A 23,356-nucleotide genomic window follows, 5' to 3' on the forward strand; every position below is an offset into this window, starting at 1 on the left:
CATTGTTACCATCAACTCCATTCTATAAAATTAGCTACCTTTTTATTACAAAAGCCAGACATGTGCGAGTGATAACTGTCAGCGTTCTTAGCATTTTTACTTATATACCTACAACATTAATATCTATTTATTTACAGAATCTTAATCTTAGTAGTATTTTATTAAATTGAAAAGCTTTCCCTGGCGCTTTTTTCTTGAGATACGTCGGAACAAAGTATCCATGGACAAATAAATGTAGGTACCTGTTATTTATTTATGTTAGTCGCGTGTTGATTTAGGTAGCAATACCTCGCAAAAACATCCAAATTATACCTACTTTACTATTCAAAAGGAAGTAGGTAATCGTTTGCGACCTTTACCTTCATATCCAAAGCTGTTAAATCATTGTTATGGAGTCTCGTTTCCGGGCAACCAAGAGTTTATTCAAAACACAAATATATCTTGTATACACACACTATAATGTAGGTACATCAATATTCTATGACAACTAGTGACTTTTTTGTTATAAAAACTATTTATAGCTATCTAACTCCCGCCGCTGTAAATCCAGTATGTATAGGCTCCGGAGTAGATTCTGAGGCACCATTTCTAACGTATCACGTTAAAATTTCAATTTGATATTTAATTATTTTTTTTTTACAGAATTACAGTCAATACATAATCAAATTTATATCTATGTTAAGTGATGAATCGTTTTCACATTTACATATATCACAGGCGAATCATTATTATTCATCTTTATTATTTTTTATTGGTTCTGTAAGAACCAATATTAATTAATTTTTCTAGAAATTAAAGTCAAAATTATTATAATAAAATTATGAAACAGTAATATCGCAAAACTATCAAAATATTGACTTAAAAGATAAGTTTAGAACCTTAGAGTAATAGCACTTCAGAATTGAGAATACTGTCGGTATACTGTTGTTATCGATTCTCTAAATTTAATATAACTTTAATTCGAAAGTTTTTTACTTCGAATTAGAAAAATTTGAATTGAAATTTATACGTAACCAATTAAGTATTGAGCATAATTTATAGACAATAATTACAAAAAAAATATATAGTTATGACACCTATTTATAAAAATATCTGTGTTGGGAAGATTTTTTTACTATGAAGCTTTATTGAACGTACCTACTGTCCATTCATTGGCTATTGGACTGAGTTTGCGTTGCTTTGTTATTTGTCCGGCGTTCAAATTATTTAAGTAAATAGAACAAATTTTCAGATATCATTCTATAAATAGGTATATATTAAAAATGTATTTAAGAATTTAAGGTAAGTGCCTACCCTACATTTATATTTAAAAATTACATATCTATATATCGTTGGTAACAGTCGGTCGACATAAATATCTCTGACTACTCCATAAAAAATGATAGTCATGAGTATATTAATACATTTATACTGACTTTGGATTTTCTGCCTCTAAGTATCTATAATTGTAAATAAGAGCCTAAGTGTATTTTTGAAGTAAAAACGTCTTTAGGCATTTTGTGCACTTTTTGGGATGGGGAAAAAGCACTGAACTCCCGTGACCGTCACTCAGATATAATATACATTCTTTTTCGTATAAATAAGCGCTAAACATTTTATTATAATATAATTTTATTAATACGTCGATAAAAATAGTCATCCGTTCACTGCTGGACGATAAGCTAAGGACTGCCATAAAGAACTGTCCTGTGCCGCCTGCATCCACTGATTCTCTGCCTCCCTGTCGATAAAAGTAATTTTTAGTAACAAATACTTCCTAAAAATATTATTTAACAACCCAAAAATAATTCTTACAAGTTTGTGAAACTTACTTCTGACGTGTAGTCCTACGAATGAGTTTTTTTTTTAATGATAATGTATATTATCGACACTTAAACAAAATAAAAGATAATCTATTCATATTGCCACAATAGATTAAGCCGAGCGTAATCGTCAATAGTCGATACAATTTTGCCAATGGCCATCATCGATAAGTAATATCTATTATTGTCTACAAGATTTCAGGACTACAATAATTTTGCTGCATGAGTTTCCAAAATGTACAGTGCGTTATTGTGTTTATTGCTACTGGGTGGAGCCACGTCACAGAAGAACGATGGATTATTTGAATTGAACATCATACACTACAACGACTTTCATGCACAGTTTGTATAATTTAACTTCTTAGCCAATTTTTAAACGATTTTTAAGTGACTTTCAAAGAGATGCCACTCTTATGATTTACTGTTACGGTATACATAATTGTAGAGCAAAATATATTAGACATAGTTTTACGTAGGTTTTTTTTAAATGGATAATGGAATGATATCCCCGCCTGCGCTAACGGTAGACACTGGCATTACACCAGTGATGGATCACTATCAGGTGAGAGTGAAAAGACAGGTCATGATCTAGATGAAGTCACTTGGAATTGAACACGATAGTTGGTATCTAGTTAGTACTTGGGCTACTAATCCCCATTATTAATAATCCCTTCTCCTCCATTTTCAAGTTGGTATTATGTCCATTATACTGTTATATTGAGCGCGATTGTGACAACGTCGCGAAAAATTGTCCTCATACTATTAGATACAGTTTATTCTCCTATTATATCGTGACGGTAAAATCGTACGATATTGTACCGTGCTACGGTACGAATTCACTGTCATATCCCACTCTTCAAACCGAAACACAATACGATAATATCAATGATTTTGTTTTTTAGACACAATAATATTGTTGTATTTAATAAAGTAGGGATATAAGATTTTGTGAACGAATCTAATATGCTTAAATAATGGACAGTTTCGACGAGGTCAGTCCGACGGGATCAGCTTGCAATCCATCCGTGGATCCTTGTATTGGAGGATTCGCGCGTTTGTACACGGCGGTGCAACAGGTCCTGGAGGCCGAGCCCGATTCACTACTGTTCAACGGAGGCGACACTTTCCAAGGAACCATCTGGTACAATTTCCTCACGTGGAATGTAACACAGCATTTCATGAATTTGCTCCCGCACGATGCGCATGTTAGTTGCTTACTATACATCCAGCATAATATATTTTTTTATTCAGGGGTAACTGATAGTTGTTACGTTTTCCAACTAGGCTGGCAACTGCAGTACTTTGGCGGCTAATTCATACTAGACGTTTGTTTTTTATGGGTGACAATGGAATAGTAATTCAGCCTACACTATTGGTATATGCTACTAAGGTGTAAGTAAGGAATGATAAGTAAAGATGAAATTAGGTTAGTTGGCCCATCGTGACCATAATGTCTAGTATAAAATTGTCTCTGTTTTAAAAAGGCCCTGATATAGTATATTGCTAGCAATGGAGTTTATAGACTTTTCCACCCAGGGTACGCTGTTGTCCATCCTTAATTAGATCGGGGTGCAGAAAGTACATATGGCTAGAGAGAAGGACGCGGAAGAGCTATATTCAATAGGGCGATAGACGGTGAAATGATGATAATGTAATGTACACAAGTTATTAAATTGGGACAATAGGCTGGTTACTATTTGGTCATACCATTTTTTTTAATATGTGCCATTTTATCATGATGTGATAACATCGATATCAATTTTAAATATGGCTTATTTTGGATTTATTTTTAGCCTCACAAAACGTTTTTCAAAAATAAACCATCAAATTACATACGTTTTGATTTAATAAAGATATTATTTAAAATTAATTTATTACAGGTATTGGGTAACCACGAATTCGATCATGGTGTGGAGGGATTGGTACCGTATTTGAAACATTTGAAATCCCCTATGTTAGGGGCCAACGTGAACACCACTTTCGAGCCTACGATGACCCCCTACATCAAGAACCACATAGTGGTGACGCGCAGAAATCGCAAAATAGGAATCATAGGAGTTCTACTACGATCGGTGAGTTTGCTCACAATTTCTGAGTAAGTAATGTGATTTTGATATAAATTTGCGTTACTACTGCGTTAATATTTATAACGTTGATAAAGCTTTAGTGGATGATTTCTGAATTTGTACCTACAAGCTAAAGTAAACGCGTCATCGTATCATAAATAATATTTATGCAGGGGAGAAAGGGATTGTTAGTAATGGAGACTGATAATCCCATTGCCAGCAATATACCCAACCAGGTCGACTTCCTCGCGGTTCCCCCTGGAAACTATCATGTTTAATTCCTGATGAATTCATCATGATGGGCTAACTGGCCTGTTTTCATTCTCATCTATCACCCTTCACTGGTGCTCCGCCAGCGTATCCCGTTAGCGCAGGCAGGCTCACCATACCATTTTCATCCATCAAAAAAAATACATGTATTTATACAACTCACATTAGCTACTGTGATTAATATCATTAGGTATAATTGATGTAAGCATATGTACGACAAAAGGCAATAATAATCCGATAAAATGTTATATCTCGTGTAAATTGTTGATTTAAACGAGATATAACAATTAAATTTGATGAAGTATAATTACTTTTAAAGTAACCTATTTATAAAACAATAAAAACAGATTTATTTTTCTATCATGTTCAAATGTTACGTTTATATATTTGGTACAATTTCTTTTTATCCATATTTATGGCGATATAGTAAGTACGTCTCATGTAACCATTCCGTTTTTACCGCATGTTTGAATGGTGGGACCTTCAAACCGAAACACAGCCATGCAAACACAACTGTAGTACTGTCACGGTAGAAATACGAATGAGACATAGATGCCTAAGCAAACGACTTTTGTACAAACTCCCCCTCCCTATAATGTTTATCACATATTTTATTGGACTTGCCTAATATTTTCGATAACTTCAGGGCTAAATACAAACTTTTAATTCTATGCACAGATAGTTCAAGTAATCACTCTTATGTTATGCTTTGCTCTTATCCAAGTGAAGTGTACCTACACATAAAATTATAATTTGTTCCTATTTTAACAAATGGATCATTGTTAGGAATTCTGGTGCCCAGTAGCATTTTATGCATATTTCTTAAAATTATTATTATAGGTAATAATTTAAAGAAGTTTTAGTCAAATACATATTATAACAGAGATGTGAATATAAACACTTATATAAAAATAAGGTTACGTCTATAATCCCTAATGGGGTAGTGAGAGCCACATTGGCGTATTTAAGATTTTAGTTATGGGCCAGAAGTTTTTAGTTATGCGCAAAGACATGTCTGAGAGTACTTTAGTCTCAGACATGTCTTGAAATATATGCGTCTTTTTTTAGGGACCTGGAAAGCCTTTATCCCGTATTAGTGTAATTTTAAATACGCTAATGGAGAGGCATTTGCCGGCTGTTACTAATGTAGTGAACGTAACACTCGATATGCTCATATTTCGCCAAGTAAATTAGAATCCAACATGGCTTGAACGGGCATATACTGCATTTTATGCAAATCACTGCGAAATATGCTTAGCAATAGACTCGTTTTAAATAGATTCAAATAACTTTCATAACGTACGAATTTTGGTGATAGCGCTATCTGTTCTATAATAAATATAATACTAATACCTTTAGATGGATAGATGTCAAAATTGAATTATTATTAAATGTTTTTAAACAGTTTTCAGCTCCTATCGGTAATGTGATAATAGAAGACGAGGTTGAAGCTATCAATCGGGAGGCAGCGATCCTGACGGCAGCCGGAGTTGACATCATCATTGTGCTCTCACACGTCGGATACACTAGTGATTTGTGAGTATAATGTCATAAATCCTGTGCTGTGAAAATTGATGGTTTGACATTCTGAAACAGAACTAAAAGCATAATTTGGTTATAAAGGTTCATGGCGAGACGCATATCCTCAGACGTCGATATCATAGTGGGCGCACACTCCCACACTCTGCTCTACACTGGCGAAACACCAAGTGGCCAAAACCCAGTCGGTAACTATCCAACGGTCGTCACCCAGGATAATGGGCACAGGGTAAGTCGCGAGCATTTACAACCACATAATCGGTTTACACTCAGAAACTATATACAGTGTGAAAATCTTCAAAAATATTGGCAATGTGATACCTCTAGTGTTGCAAGCGTCCATACAATGTTTATCATCAGATAGGCTGTATATTTATTTGCCACCATGTATAAAAATAATTAATGGCCCTAGTACAGCAACAAATTGAGATCGAAAAACCGTTAAGTACCGTTGCATTGGAGTAAGTCATTACTTATGTTGATGAATATAAGAAATAACTTACGAATAAAAAAACTCCTGCTTTTAATAATCGGTTAAAAATAGAAAACTTACTTTTTCTATTCTTGTTTCAGTTAAGTTTTACAAAATCTGTGAATGCTTTAATTTCTAAATCTGTAGTTTTATTCTTCTCTGACTCATTATCTCAATACTAGACTACTTTCCCATCATATAAGTCAATTTTGTTTGTCATTATTTAATAGATACCAGTGGTGCAAGCATACTGTTACACACGTTATTTAGGCAATATCAAGTTGTTCATCGACGATGACGGCATTGTCCAGCGTTGGGAGGGCCAGCCCATATACCTGGGATCTACTATTGTGCAAGGTGATATAATTATAATATAATTATCGTATAGTACAAGCGTATAGTCTCTATTTACTTCATTACGTATATATCTAATTAGCAAGCGGTTAGAGAATTTTGTCGACTGTTGCCCTTGTGATAAACGACACTTGGCATTATTATCCATTTCGCCGAGAAGAAGGAATTGTTAGTTGTTAATACATTTCTTTTCCTGACTTTATTACCCTAATAGCTTAATGACTGCTACCCATATTAGGGGGGAAGGGATTGTTAGTAATGGGGAGGTTAGTCCCCATTGCTATCAATATAACCTATCAGGTTGACCTTCACGCAGTTCCCCTTGGAAACTATCGTGACTAATTCATCGTAGAATTCGTCACGATGGGCTAACTGACCTGATTTTTCATCCTCACCTATCACCACTCACTGGTACCCCGCCAGTGTATACCAATAGCGCAGGCGGAGTTACCATGCCATTTTCACCCATTACAAAAATACCCATATTGTTAGCAATATACCTTATTAGATTATCCTTCAGCGCGGTCCCCCTGAAAACAGATATGCCCACGAAGGCTAACTGACTTATCTTGGGGGAAAGGAATTGTTAATAACAGGGACTAGCACCCTCACAGCTAGCAATATACCCACTCAGGTCGATCTTCACGCAGTTCCTCCTGGAAAACACCGTAATTAATTCTTAATGAATTCGTCACAATGGGTTAACTGACTTACATTCCATCCTCTCCTATCATCGCTCACTGATGTCCCGCCAGTGTGTACCAATAGCGCAGATGGAGTTATCATTCCATTATCATTCATTAAATGAAACTGTCATTGACATCAATTAAGAGGGTTACTTCAATAGTAATATCTGCTCGTATATAAACACAAAGCAGTTTAAATTTTTTTAGACCCTGAAATCCTGAAAGAATTAGAACCATGGAGAGAAGAAGTGGATGCAGTGGGGAAAGAGGTGCTTGGATCTACATTAGCTACACTAGATCAAAGGTGCACCCAAGGAGAGTGCACTCTTGGTACATGGGCTTGCGACGGCTTTCTTGAGGAAGTGAGTTATCATATATATATATATATATATATATATATATATATATATATATATATATATATATATATATATATATATATATATATATATTTATTTATGTACAGTCAAAAATACCAATATCAAATGTAATGTGACTGGTGCGTAGCTCTTGTTACGCTAGCAGATTAGCCAAAACTATTATAACATAACTTATTAGTAAAGCTGAGAAGTTAAAGAAGATTCTTCTGGGCCCAATTCACCAAATTATCTTTTGGATTTGATCCCAAATCGACCACTTCAAAAATCAGCCGGCGGCAATGTTCATTTTAGTAGGAGAACCCTATTTTGTACTGTGAAGAGTCTTTATATTTGATATCCATATTAAGGGGATTGAAAAATATACATGTTCTGTTATCATGAAGTGACATTTTGCTATTAGTGGCTGTTTTGGAAATATTACATTTTTGAATATTGTATTATATTATCACCAGGACTAAAGATGTACCTACGCAAAATTTCAGCCCAATTGTATGTCAAGATATGGGCTCAATTTAGCTTGCAAGATTTGAACTAAACAAACTATATAATATTATATTGCAACTTAAATTGTTTATAATTACTCCTCTCCATCCAAAGGTTGCCTGGAAGAGATCGCTCTTAGCGATAAGGTCGCCCATTGTTTTCTCATTGTGATTATTTCTTGTAATTATTTATATTTATAATAAGTTTACTAATGTAATGTTTTGAAGGAAACAATAAAGAGTATCTATCTATCTATCTTAAATAAAGCTTGTAAAAAGCCGGGGTTATCATTTCATTTCCATCCAATCAAAAAATAATAATTGTGCATCCTCGATTGCAGCTAATGGACCGGGCGAAGGGTTCAGCTTGGCATGACGCACACGTGTGTTTGATCAATTCTGGCGGTTTACGTGTACAGATAGATCCTGGCAGTAAGTATAAAGTTTCAGTATTTTTTTTTTTTTTTTAATGCTTAGAATGGCAAACAAGCTGACGGCCCACCTGATGGAAAAGTAACCGTCGCTTTTTATAGACATGAGCAGTACCATGGACATAATAGAGTATACTGTTTCGCCCATGATACCCCCCATGTTGCCATTCCTGAGGACTCAGGTGTTATTCCTCTGTACCCAGTAAATTCACGCCATATCCCATCCTTCAAACCGAAACACAGTTATATATATACAACTGCTTCACGGTTGAAACACGAATGGGACAGAGGTCTCTCTCTCTCTCTCTCTCTCTCTCTCTATATATATATATATATATATATATATATATATATATATATATATATATACGATTGGGGCTTACAGCGATAGGTAATAAGTACCTAGGTTTTTAGTGCCGACTTTTCGACGTGAACAAAATTTTATGCGTTTCCTTCTGGCTGCCTGCGCAGTTTCCTTGACCAGCCTCACATTGTTGCAATTTAAATTTAAGTTTACAATTGCGTATCAAATACCAGAGGGCCTACCATGAAATATAAAAAATGTTAAAATATTGTTCCTGTCGACTTTTATGATAGAATGTATAACGAACGAAATGTTAGACTCCATTTATTGGCCCGATTTTGGTATAAACAAAAACACGAAACTGAGTCCAAAATTTCGGAATTTCATTTTATGGTAGACCCACAGATGTCTACAAGATAGACTGTGACTATGCTAGCAAACACAACGGACCATAGCCGTAAGAGTCAAAGAACACAGCGGCAGTCATAAACGGTACCTATAATAGGATGTAATTACACTATTTATAAATGCCATATGTAGAAAAAAAAAACACTAAATGCGATGACCAAAAACGTCCAAAATAATAAAATAATGAAGTAGTCAAAAATAAAATTCGGCGAATCATTTTACTATTTAAAAGTATTAACCTTTAGCAAGTACTGAACGAATGTATTTCTATAATATAAGAATAAGGCAGATCGGTATTTCCCTCTCCCGCTTTCACTGAAAAGTTACGGTATATAGGCACCTTCGTGAATCTACTGTACGAAAAGTAGTTTTTTATACTGTGGTTTTAGTTATTCTTAATAAATATTTGTTTATACTTTTTAGACGTGACGACTGAAGCTTTATTAATGGCTATGCCGTTCGAAAACCATGTGCAAGTGTATGATCTGAAAGGGAAATACTTGCTGGAGGCGCTCGAGTTCTCGGTGGGAGTAGAAGTGTCTGGCAACTTTAACAGCCGCCGTATGTTGCAGATTGGCGGTAAGTTTATAGAATCTTTGTTTTTCTCTTCAAAAACTTACGGAGTATATTTAGCAGAAAGATCACATTTCTCTATGTGATTTCATTGACAATGAGCGGTTTTATTTTACACGTGATCTCTTCCAGGCAACTTTGGTATACATAATTGCTTGAGTACCTCTGTCCCATTTTTGTTTCTACCGTGAAGCAGTTGTTTGCATGGCTGTGTTGCGGTTTGAAGGGTGGGATATGGCGTGAATTTACAGAGTACAGAGGAATAACACCTGAGTCCTCAGGAATGGCAATGCACGAGGGGTATCGTGGGCGAAACAGTATACTCTGTTATGTCCATGGTACTGCTCATGTCTATAGGCGACGGATACCACTTTACATCAGGTGGGCCGTGAGTTTGTTTGCCATTCTAAGTTGTATAAAAAAAACATAAATAAATAAAAACTTTGAAATTACTGTAGCCCATGACTGTATATTTTTATGTGCAACAAATCTTTATTATTGTTCTGTAATATCCATAGTGATGATATTTAAGTAGGTACTTATATTGGCGATGGTTTTTTTTTAATGGATGATAATGGAATGGTAACCCCACCCGCGCTGTCGGTATACACCGGCGGGGCACCAGTGAAGGATGATAGGTGAGGATGAAGTAGGTCAGTTAGCCCATCGTGACGAATTCAACAAGAATTTATCACGATGGTTTCCAGGGGGAACCACGTGGAGGTCGATCTTATAAGGCATATGCTAGTAAGGGGCGACGATCCACCGTCATTGTGAAAACCACGACCACTCTGCCAAGAGTGTACGACTGAAGAGAGAGAGAGAGTAAGGGGCTGTCAAACTCCATTACTAACAATCCCTTTCCCCCCTATTGGCGATGGTTATCCCTTTCCATCAGGTGGGCCGTCAGCTTATTTGCCATCCCTCGTTGCAACCTTCTTTAAAAGTGATATAAATATAATATAATAATATTTTTCCAGGAATGCGCAACGTGTACAACGTGTCGAAACCGATAGGGTCCCGCGTGTCGGCCACGGTGCGCTGCATAGAGTGCGACGTGCCGCGATACGAACCGCTCGATCCAGACGCCACCTACCGTGTGGTCACGCAAAACTATATCGGCGACGGCGGCGGTGGATACACGGTAATTTTTTATTGATATTATTACAAAAACATTTGTAATGTGAAGAGTACAAGTGTTTGTTTGTAACACTATTGTGCAGTAGTTTATTGTTATGTAATAAATAAAAAAGGCCATATTACACAGCGCCATCTAGTCCGAAACTAAGCAGAACTTGTGCTTTGGGTATTGAACGGCTGATAAATATAATTAATTTTGTTTTGTAAATACGTACATAGAAAAGACCTACAAACCGTCATACTCATGAATACAGTTGTTTGTATTGGACGGGGGTCGTACTCGCGGCCATCGGAAGTTGAGGCACAATGTAACCTCTTCACCACCAAGGTGGTCAAAATTTGTAATCCTATTAATATTATTAATGTTTAAAGAATAAGAAAGTTTGTAAAGATATTTGTTATTTCAACAAGCTATATCCTAAGGTTGTTAGTAATACGGATTATCAGTCCCATTGTTAACAATATACCTTAACAGCTCGACCTCCCCGTGGTCCCCTCTGGAAACCATCGTGCTGAATTTCAAGTGTATTCATCACGATGGGCTAACTGACCTGTCTTTTCATCCTCAGCTATCATCCCTCACTGGTGCCTTGCCAGCGTATACCGTTAGCGCAGGCGGGGCTACTATTCCATTATCATTCATTAAAAAAAAAAAAACTTCTATCAATGTTTTAAATAATGCCAGTTTTTTTATTAATGTTCGAATTAGACATAGATAAAATATTGAACACTAATTACTTCTTTGAATCAATGTTATGTACAGGAATAAAACATAAAAGAAATTCTGTCCCAGATGTTATCAAACAATAGGGAAAATGTGGAAACATTGCCCTATGCGGACTACGTGATGTTGCAACACTACATGCGGCGGCAGAAAACAGTTGTCCGGGACCTCGACGGAAGGATACAGATTGTATATTAGGCACAAATATAATTCACACATTTTTTATACTTAAGGCCTTCGCGGACGATGGACCTTGTTCAAAATGGATTCTCGCTGAGACTCGTAATCCTTCGCAAACCACATGCAATTGATATATATAACACATGATACAGAACACATTATTGTATAAAATATTTTATAATGGTTAATATATCTCTGTCAATAAGTTCAGGGCCTACATAGCCTTATCTGTAGTATTGTCCATTAAGAAAGTTTTTTCTATGGTTTGTCTCTGGCTCAATGTTAACGGAATTTTATCTTCTATGTCAAAACTCTAGAGAAGATGTCTCTCGTCATCATAGGCCCTAACTTACCTTAGCTTTGTGATATTTTATATGCAATCAAAAATAATATGAAAATTAAACAGTCATTTCTAATATGTATTTTCATTACATTCCTTTCCTTTTTCAATAGGCAACAAAAAAATGTAGGTTCCTTTTATAACTTACCATCATAGACGTTCTCTACTTTTGCGGTCAATAATAAAATCAGTTGTAATGTTTTAAAAGGTCGGTTTATAAAAAACGTTTTAATAAGGTCATCATCTTTGTTTATGGTCACGCTAAACCATATCGAAGCGGAAATAACTATTCGGTTTTATATTTCCTAAAAAAATACATTATTTATACCGAATGCAGATGATATAGAGATAGATGCTACAAGAACATTAATTTATATGACAAGTAATTGTGTCACTACTAAACTACTTGCCTTCTGAAAAAAGTATTTTACACTATATATATATATATATATATATATATATATATATATATATATATATATATATATATATATATATATATATATATATATATATATATATATATATATATATATATATATATATATATATATATATATATATATATATATATATTACAATTTAGAATGGCAAACAAGCTGACGGCCCACCTGATGGAAAGTGGTAACCATCGCCTATAGACATGAGCAGTAGCATGGACATAACAGAGTATACTGCTTCGCCCATGATACCCCCACGCGCTGCCATTCCTAAGGACTCAGGTGTTATTCCTCTGCACCCAGTAAATTCACGCCATATCCCACCCTTCAAACCGAAACACAGCCATGCAAACACAACTGCTTCACGGTAGAAACACGAATGGGACAGAGGTACCCAAGCAATCGACTTTTGTACAAAGTCTCCTCTGGTCTTTTTATGATATTAAGGTAAGTGTATACAGCCCGTCAGATTGTAACACAAGGATGTCTTGCAAAACTAGAGGTGTCGTTTTACCTTATATTTATTTACTTATATTACTGCTATAGTATAGTATATTATCTGTGCTTATATTAATCTGCGATTATGGAAAATACTATTTATTCATGTGGTTGGTACTCTTGCCAATTAGGAAAATGCCGTGAGTAAATAAGATTTAAATATGCTTATTATTCTTATACAAATAAATCTTTATGTCCGTAAGTAAAAATCTATTCTATTAGCTAAGAAATTTATATTTTAAATTGAAGATAAGAATATAATTTATCAACATAGAAACAAAATATAAGATAATCTATTCATATTGCCTATAAATTAAGCCAAATATAATCATCAATTGTCATCGATTGTTATTGTCGACAAGATTTGTGGACTACAGTAATTTTGCTGCATGAATTTTTAAAATGCACAGTGTGGTGTTGTGTTTATTATTACTCGGCGGAGTTATCTCACAGAAGAACGATGGATTATTTGAACTGAACATCATACACTACAACGATTTTCATGCACAGTTTGTATACATAATTTATAAGCTAATTCTCGACTAATTATTAAGTGATACTGCAGGATATTGTATGACTTTACCGGCACAATTTGAATAAAGAGCAAAGTATATGCAATTACATATATTTATTTTGCTCGAAGACGGTTTTAAATTTCCATTAATTCAAAACCGTCTCGATAAAACCGTTAAGCCGAGTACGCCCACGATATCGAGAAACGTCTCCATTCTATAATGCTATATATTAAATGCTCTTTATTATTTACAGTACCGTACAGATATATCGTAAATTAACGATAATGCCAGTGTTTAAGCGATTAAAGAAGTAAAGATGTGTTTTTAAATATGAAATCTTTTTTTTTTTAATTCAAATAGAATGGCAAACAAGCGAACAATCCATCTGATGGAAAATGGTAACCGTCACCTATAGACATGAACAGTACCATAGACATAACAGAATATACTCTTTCGCCCATGATACCCCCCATGCGTTGCCATTCATAAGGACTAAGTTGTTGTATACCTCTACCCTATAAATTCACTGTCATATCCCACCCTTCAAACAGAAACACAGTCAAAATCTGGTTAATTAATTATTTAGTTAAGTTCACCTTACAAAACATGTTACAAATGAATTTTCATTTAATAACAAGAAACAATAAGTGAAATTAGTCAAGAGCAAAAAGAAAAGATAAAAAGACAAAATTATTCAAATAAAAAAACAATGTGTGAAAAGTGCCGTATTTCATTAATGGACAGTTTCGACGAGGTGAGTCCGACGGGATCGGCTTGCAATCCATCCGTGGACCCTTGTATTGGAGGATTCGCGCGTTTGTACACGGCGGTGCAACAGGTCCTGGAGGCCGAGCCCGACTCACTACTATTCAACGGAGGTGATAGTTTCCAAGGAACCATCTGGTACAAGTTCCTCACATGGAACGTAACACAGCACTTTATGAACATGCTCCCGCACGACGCTCATGTTAGTTATTTTATGTACCTACATCTAACAGATTATTGTTTGAAATAATTTATTTTATTCCATCAATTTATGATTGTTTTTATAGTTGAAAATAGAATGGTAACTTCGCTGGCGTTATCGATATACGCTAGCGAGGTGCCAGTGAGAGATGATAGGCGAGGATGAAAGCTAGTCAACTACTAGCAAATAATTTCATTGTGCCTCCGATCAAACTGTTTATATTTACTCCTCTCCATCTAAAGGTTGCCTGGAAGAGATCGCTATTAGCGATAAGGTCGCCCATTGTTTTCTCATTGTGATTATTTCTTATAATTGTTTATATTTACAATAAGTTTACTATTGTAATCTTTTGGAGGAAACAATAAAGAGTATCTATTTATTTATCTAGTCAGATGCGCATTGTGATAAATTCAACAATAATGAACAATGATGGTACCACGGGGAGATCGACATGATAGGGTACATTGCAATGGGGTTTTTAGACCCAATTACTAAATTACTAATAATCCCCCCCCCCCCCCCCCATTTTTACAGAGTGAAGTCAAAGTCGTTATCCGTGCATTAAGCTAATAAGTCAAACCTCACATAAACCTATTTCAGCTGTACAACTGTTATATTTCTTTCTTTTAACTTCTCGATTTGAAAAAAAATGACAAAACAGTTTAATAGTTAAAAATACGTAGATTTGTAGGTTTTAGTGTTTTTATATAATATCTACCCATTTTATATAGAATATGCAATATATTATAGAAATTTCGTGACGCAAACTTAAACAACAAGTGAGCCATATTTTTTTGGTGAAACTGTTCAATTTCATGGATAGAACACGGGTGGTGCCATATAACTTGGTAGCAAGGGTGAGCTTATCTCTGGTGGACCTAATCATTATTTATTTCTTTATACTTATTACTATTATTACACACAGAAACTTACACACAGAAACTGTCTACAGGGTGGACTTAATGCCTGATGGCATTCTCTACCAGTCAACCGTTATGCTAAACAGAGAGAGTAAATGACGATGCATAGATTAAAAAAAATTGTAAATTAAATAAATATTTTGAAAAAAAAAACAATTTATGACAAATAAACATACGAACATATAGAATACATACTTATATTAATACATACATACATACTTACAAAAATATACATAAATTACATATAATACATATAATATAAATAATTATACATAGTAAATTATATATATATATATATATATATATATATATATATATATATATATATATATATACAATTTTCAAACTTTTGACTTAATTACTACATTACTTAATTAAATATAATACAATTCGCATGTATTGCTGAAATAAATCTTTCTTTCTACAGGTGTTGGGTAACCACGAGTTCAACCATGGTGTGGGGGGATTGGTACCATATTTGGAACGTTTGCATTCCCCCATGTTAGGGGCCAACGTGAACACCACTTTCGAGCCTACGATGACCCCCTACATCAAGAACCATATAGTGGTGACGCGCAGAAATCGCAAAATAGGAATCATAGGAGTTCTACTACGATCGGTGAGTTTGCCCACAATTTCTGAGTCACTAGCATCAGTTTGACATAGATTTGTTTGCTACTGTAGTGTTAGTATTTACGCAGATCATTTGTTCTAGCGGATTCTTTTGGTATTTCTATCTAAATTTATAGACAGAAACGAGAATGCGCAGTCGTAACGTATATCTTTGTACCACTAATACTAAATGCTTTGATTAATATAATTAGGTATCATTACATTTATGATTATGAGGACTCTATTGAGCGAAGAAGACTCATTGAAGATGAGATATTAGTTGCTAAAAAGCTCCAGTCTTTGATTCGATTTCGAACAACAATTACGTTTCGTTTGTAGAGGTAAGAGGTAATAAATATTGCTTACTAATACAATAAATGTGGAAGTTAGTTTGTTTGTTACCTTATAGCATCTTAAGGGCTTAACCAATATCTTTAAAATTTGATATACCTACGTGGTAGTAAGAGACATATAGAGAACATTGCATAATACCAGTATCAAAAAAGGAAATTTCAAAATACGGTAATATCAAGCCACCTAGAATAATACTAGGCTATCTTTCCCTTTTATCAGGTAATTCTTTAATTTAACCTGATTAATTTAACATAGATATGAAAGTCCAGCTGATCTCTAATAATCTTTATCAGATTTTTTATTAGACTTGGATACTTACCTACAATTTTCGATAAGTTCAGGGCTAAGAACAAAATTAATTCCATGCACCAAATAAGTACTTAATCACGCGATGCTTTGTCACAATTCCAAGTTGCATATTATATAATTATAATTGTTATTATTTTAACATATATCGTAGGAATTCTAATTTCCGGCGGTTTGTAGGTTAGTTATTTTTTTATTCTGCAACTGAACAAGCTGACGATCCACCTTATGGAAAGTGGTAACCGTTACCTATAGATATGAACAGTACCATGAACATAACAGAGTATAGATATATTAAAAAAATATATTCATATAGGATTTACAGACGTTTATGGCATACTATTTTTTTTCTACCGCCTAATTTAAAAAGGCGAAAACAGTCTTTTTATAAACATATGGTCTTTTTGTAAACATATGTTACCGGCTGTTAATTTGGCATATTATGTGGCCACAGAAATATAGTCGTCACAAAAGGTCTTACCGTAGGAATTTTAGCGATTTTTAACAGGTAGAAAATAATTTATTTAGATATATTTTAAAACAGTTTTCAGCGTCAATCGGTAAATTGATAATGGAAGACGAGGTTGAAGCTATCAATCGGGAGGCAGCGATCCTGACGGCAGCCGGAGTTGACATCATCATTGTGCTCTCACACGTCGGATACACTAGTGATTTGTGAGTATAATGTCATAAATCCTGTGCTGTGAAAATTGACAGTTTGACATTCCTAAACTGAGCTATAAGCATAATATGTTATAAAGGGTCATGGCGAGACGCATATCATCAGACGTGGATATCATAGTGGGCGCACACTCCCACACTCTGCTCTACACTGGCGAAACACCAAATGGCCAAAACCCATCCGGTGACTATCCAACGGTCGTCACCCAGGATAATGGGCATAGGGTAAGGCGAGAGCATTTACAACATGATTGGTTTTCTATAGAGCGTACACAGTATGGGATTGTAGAGTTCTTCAAAATATGGTCGACAACATGCACTTGATACCTCTGACGTAATGATAAATGTTCATAATCAGACGAGTTATGTATATTTGTTTGCCACCACCAGCGGCATCAAATTTAGATTACAAAACCTTTAAGTGCCGTAAGCACAAATAATTGCTTATTCATTATTTATATTATTATATATATTACTATTATATTTTCACTTAAAATGGACATCTCTTAGTTTTTTAAAATATGTTAAAAATTAAAATTTTTGCTATTTCTATTCTCGATTCTAAAAATCTGAATTCTAAATAAAAATTTCAATTATAACATCCTTATGTCTAATTCTATAATCTCATTGCTATAAATGTCTTTCGAAAATATTCTCCAAATTAATTGTTTAATACATCCTAAAATTTTTTGGCGTAATTTAATAGATTCCAGTGGTGCAAGCATACTGTTACACACGTTATTTAGGCAATATCAAGTTGTTCATCGACGATGACGGCATTGTCCAGCGTTGGGAGGGCCAGCCCATATACCTGGGATCATCCATTGTACAAGGTGAGGCAACTATACTTATGCTTATGACTATGCATTGATGCCTTAAGTTTATATGGACTCTCAGGGGTCGACAACAATTTACAAGGGGTCCATGAGAGCGAAAAAAGAACTGGGGGTTCCTGAAATGTAAATGGAGTATCTCTTTTAAACGGGTAGTAGTTTAATTTTGACTTTCCATGAATGAATTAACTCACATACGCAGGTAATATTGTTGTACTAGTAGTAATAGTACTTTTTAACCGTTTTCAAAAAAGGATGAGATTCTACTTTCGATTTACTTACTTTATCCTTTCCTTATAAAATTTCAAAATAGTAAAATCCGATGGAAACAGTTTAGCGTGATATAATGTTATGAAGAAAGACACAACAACATTCCATTAAAAAAATTAAAAACATTTTTTCAATTATTTCCATTTCAATATGTGTAGGTCGACAATAATTGGCAGCAAAAATTACAGTATTACAAAATTTGCCAGTATCATAAGTTGCTGAAATATAGTGCTGTAACAACTGGACAGACAAAATTGCACTATAAGTTTAAGTTTTTTTTGTACTATTGTGGTACAAAATGCTAAAAATAGTTAAACAGTGGGTACTAAGATTGTTATCTTATTGCAGTGAGTGTGTACGGTACGTAAAAACACAAAACAGTTTGAATTCTTCTAGACCCTCAAATTCTGAAAAAATTAGAACCATGGAAAGAAGAGGTGGATTCAGTGGGGAAAGAGGTGCTTGGCTCTTCATTAGCTACATTAGACCAAAGGTGCTTCCAAGGAGAGTGTGCCCTCGGTATATTGGTTGCCGACGCCATTCTTGAGGAAGTGAGTTAATTATCTAAAACGCCACCTACTGGGTGGATTCTTTTTTTTTCAAATTGGAGCAAACAAATCACATTTACAAATTTCATTAAAATCGTGTTTAATTGTTTTTTCATTAAATCTATTGTCAGAAATTAGTCTGCTGTACCGAGTTCTATATTTAAACAATTTGATATTATAATATATTATAAAAAGAAAGATTTGATTTTTTATTTGAATAACTCAAAAATATTTAACCGATTTAAATAATTCTTTCATTTGTAGAAAGCTACATTATCAGTGAATCAAATGGGCTATATTTTATAAAAAAAAAATTTTAAAGCTGGAGCTAGTCGCTAGTATTTTAATAGATATAGACACTTCAATTTAATAGCATACATTATTGTGTCTTTGGTCGTAGATAATGGTACGGGCAGAAGGTGCAAAGTGGCACGACGCACACGTGTGCCTGATCAATTCTGGTGGGTTGCGTATGCAGATAGACCCCGGCTGTAAGTCTATAACTATCTATAATGTTGTAGTAAATTACTACTAGTAATTGTATAGACAGTGTGTGTTATATCTAAAATTGAAAGGAATTTGAATTATATTGTGAAATTAGAGGGTATGAAGCCATCATACGCCGTAATCCACAGGAATGTCAACACATAAAGTGTACCTTTTTTTTTTCCAAAATTATTTGGTTCGCGGTTGGGAGATAAGTATTTAGCTTAAGTGTCTTAGTTGATTTAAGCTGCGATTTGATACAGCAAAAATGAAGTGTACCTTTGTTAATGGATGATAATGGAATGGTAACCCCGCCTGCGCTAGCGGTGTACACTAGAGGGGCACCAGTGAGGGATGATAGGTGAAGATGACAAGGCAGATCAGTTAGGCCATCGACTGAATTCACTTGGAATTCAGCACGATGGTATCCTGGGAGGACTACGTGGAGATCGACCTGACAGGGTATATTGCTAACAATGGGACTGGTAGTCCGCATTACTAACGTCCGCATTACTAACGTTCCCTTTACACACATTAATACCTTCCCCTCTATATTATAATTTAGGTTTGACCGCAATTGTCAAGTGTCTAAATATAAAATGTTCAATTGTTTATACTTTTTAGACATGACGACTGAAGCTCTATTAATGGCTATGCCGTTCGAAAACCATGTGCAAGTGTACGACCTGAAAGGGAAATACTTGTTGGAGGCGCTCGAGTTCTCGGTGGGCGTGACGATAACGCCCGGCAACTTTTTCAGCCGCCGATTATTACAGATTGGCGGTAGATATTATAATCTCTTTGTTATTCTACAAAATATCACGAGAATAAACTCAATAAAAACAAACATTACAAACAAATATATATTACACCGCAACAAAATATTTAAGACTTCCAGGTGGAGACTACAGAGCAAGTAATCATTAATCAAAAGTCGATTGCTTGGGTATCTCTGTCCCATTCGTATTTCTACCGTGAAGCAGTTGTGTTTTTTGTTTCGGTTTTGGGATTTATTTATACAGAGGTGAGTCCTCAGGAATGGCAAAATCATGGGCGAAACAGTATACTCTTTTATGTCCATGGTACTGCTCATGTATCGGTTACCACTTTCTATCAGGTGGGCCGTCGCTTGGCCATTCTAAGTTGCATAAAAAAAAAAAAAAAGTGAGGAGACTGAGTTTTTTTTTCTTTTTAATAGGCAGATCCCCGTCTGTAGATACGCCGGCGGGACATCAGTGAGATATATCAGTTATGAGAGGTGAGGATGACGATAGGTCAGTCAGCCCATCGTGACGAATTCACCTGGAATTAACCGCGATGATTTCCAAGGATTGCATGGTGATCGACCTGACAGGATATATTGTAAGCAGTGATCGCTAGTCCCCATTACTAACAATCCCTTCCCCCCACTGTACAAGAGTTGTCTACTTGGGTACCTCTGTCCTTCTCGTTTTTAAGCCGTAAAAGTTGTGCTTGCTTGGTTGTGTTTCGGTCTGAAGGGTGAAGTATGGCAGTGAAATTACAAGGTATGAAAACATAGCATCTTAATTCTCACGAATGGCAGCGCATAAACTAACGCATGATTGTTACAATAGACATATATGTATTTTCCTAAGGTATTTTCTGTAATGTCTATAGTATGATATTCATTGCCTGGTGGTAAGCTTATTTGCCATTCTAAGTTGAATAAAAAATCTTACTTTTTTAGTTGTTTTCTAACCGTAATCATTGGTAACAAATTTTATATATACAAGATTAATAATAATAAACTATTTATTGCACACAAAAGAGATTTATACATTATTTATACAGAATGTGCATATACAAAAGGCAGGCTTATCGTTAAAAGCAATCTCTTACAGACACCCTGGCATAAATAGTAAATAAGTATAGAGAGAAAGGTAGATGGCGCAAGTCAGACGCAATTAATATAAAACCAAAAAGTTACCAAAAAGACATATTATTCTAAATATTATTTACATAAAAATAAGATTACAATACATAAACATATATAAATAATAGTACATCAATATACTAAATAGATCAAAGTAAATAACACGTAGTATACATCAAGGCAAATTAGAGAGATAGGTAATGAGACTAATTTCCAGGAATGCGCAACGTGTACAACATGTCGAAGCCGATAGGGTCCCGCGTGTCGGCCACGGTGCGCTGCATAGAGTGCGACGTGCCGCGATACGAACCGCTCGATCCAGACGCCACCTACCGTGTGGTCACGCAAAACTATATCGGAAACGGCGGTGATGGATACACGGTAATTATTTTTTTTTAGGATACAATGACAAACGAGCTGACAGTGGTAAAAAGTAAGTAAAAAATAGTAGTAGTTCATCCTTATAGACATGAACATGGATAACATATGTGACGCCAATGTATGAAGAGTATCAAGTCTTCATACATCACCATACTTGATAATTTTGTAATGCTTCAATACCCTGTACGAGTGCAGGAGGGAGACTTTGTACAAAAGTCGTCAGCTTTGGGTACTCCCGTTATTGCTTCCGTCCTGTAATCCTAATTCCGCCATAAAACTGTTATTTTTGCATAACTTAGTTTTAATATATAAGGTGGGAACCCTTTAAATCGAATATGTAAAAGAAATTAAAGGTACTGAGATATAAAGAACGACACAGACGAAACGTTTTATCTAATTGTGATTGTAATTTACTTTGATAAACTAATTACATATTTAAACATAGAATGTCAAAATTCGAGAAATAGAGTCACGTGAATTTCCAATTCATGTGAACATATTTCCAGCAATTTTAGTTTTTTTTTTTTTAAATAAATAATTAAACGGACATAAAAAATTTAAAACAAGTTACTTATTTGAATCGATTATGTACAGGAATGATGGTCATAAATAAATTTTTATTCTATTCCAGATGTTGTCAAACAATAAAGAAAATGTGGAAACATTGCCTTATACAGACTTCGTAATGCTGCAGCAGTACATGCGACGCCAAAAAACAATCCTCCAGGACCTCGACGGAAGGATACAAATAGTATATTAGTCGCTGCAAAAATAATTCATACATCCTTAGGACCTAAGTGGACGACGGACTTTGTCCAAAATGGATTTCCTGTTGTCAATCCATTGTATTCTATGATAAATCATATACAATTGTAATAAAACGCAGATGTATATACATAAGTAGTTTTACACAAACGATAATTCTGTACTTCACAGACGAAAAATCCTGTAAAGTCGTCACCGTAAGCCCTTATTTACTTTGGCTTTGTGATATTTTATATGCAGTCAAAAATAATATGAAAATTAAACAGTAATTTCTAACATGTATTTTCATTATATTTCTTCCTTTTTTATAATATACTACGATATCGGGGATGCGCACGGCGAGACAATATCGTATAAGTAGCTTATGGCGTAGGTAAAATATTTACAAATTCATAAATAAGTGGAAAGAAGAAAAATACTTAGGTAGTATTTATTTATTGAAACTATTGACCAACGTAAAGTTGTATAAAAGGCGGAATGATGGCATTTTCTGTTAATGATATAAAACATTTCGTAGGTCATTTCTCAATGAAATTTCTCCAAGGAACGGTGAAATTTATTCAGCCTATAGGATGTTATTGCTCAACCTTAGATCGACCCCTGAGATGTAACAATCACTTTTATGCAAAACATGAGATACCAACTGCATCTGATAGGATCTGATCTTAAATACCAGGCGATTGGAGTGATTGTGTTGCACTAATCCATACAAGGGTAATAACAAATATAAAACTC

The 23,356-nt window shown here is 34.7% G+C and overlaps 1 protein-coding gene across 1 annotated transcript; it reads left to right on the forward strand.

Annotated features, from left to right (window-relative positions):
- Window positions 1-1,913: 1,913 nt before the first annotated feature.
- LOC113510449 (trifunctional nucleotide phosphoesterase protein YfkN-like) lies at window positions 1,914-22,667 on the forward strand. The gene is made up of 22 exons (XM_052895890.1): window positions 1,914-2,144; window positions 2,785-3,007; window positions 3,683-3,874; window positions 5,544-5,674; window positions 5,762-5,906; window positions 6,380-6,506; window positions 7,397-7,551; window positions 8,393-8,483; window positions 9,618-9,773; window positions 10,748-10,911; window positions 11,701-11,826; window positions 13,486-13,598; window positions 14,349-14,571; window positions 15,919-16,110; window positions 17,308-17,438; window positions 17,525-17,669; window positions 18,151-18,277; window positions 18,944-19,098; window positions 19,496-19,586; window positions 20,206-20,364; window positions 21,693-21,856; window positions 22,488-22,667. The coding sequence occupies exons 1-22, from the start codon at window positions 2,038-2,040 to the stop codon at window positions 22,614-22,616; spliced, it is 3,246 nt and encodes a 1,081-aa protein (XP_052751850.1). The 5' UTR covers window positions 1,914-2,037; the 3' UTR covers window positions 22,617-22,667.
- The last annotated feature ends 689 nt before the right edge of the window (window positions 22,668-23,356 follow it).

This window comes from Galleria mellonella, unplaced genomic scaffold (assembly GCF_026898425.1).
Source record: "Galleria mellonella isolate WM207_F2 unplaced genomic scaffold, CSIRO_AGI_GalMel_v1 utg312, whole genome shotgun sequence".
NCBI classification, from domain to species: Eukaryota; Metazoa; Arthropoda; class Insecta; order Lepidoptera; family Pyralidae; genus Galleria; species Galleria mellonella.

Bases quoted from the DNA above. Each gene is read 5' to 3' on its own strand.
- LOC113510449 (XM_052895890.1), top strand. From the start codon at position 2,038: ATGTACAGTGCGTTATTGTGTTTATTGCTACTGGGTGGAGCCACGTCA. The intron at 6,507-7,396 runs GTGATATAATTA...AAATTTTTTTAG, and splicing joins GGGATCTACTATTGTGCAAG to ACCCTGAAATCCTGAAAGAA. The intron at 7,552-8,392 runs GTGAGTTATCAT...CCTCGATTGCAG, and splicing joins GCGACGGCTTTCTTGAGGAA to CTAATGGACCGGGCGAAGGG.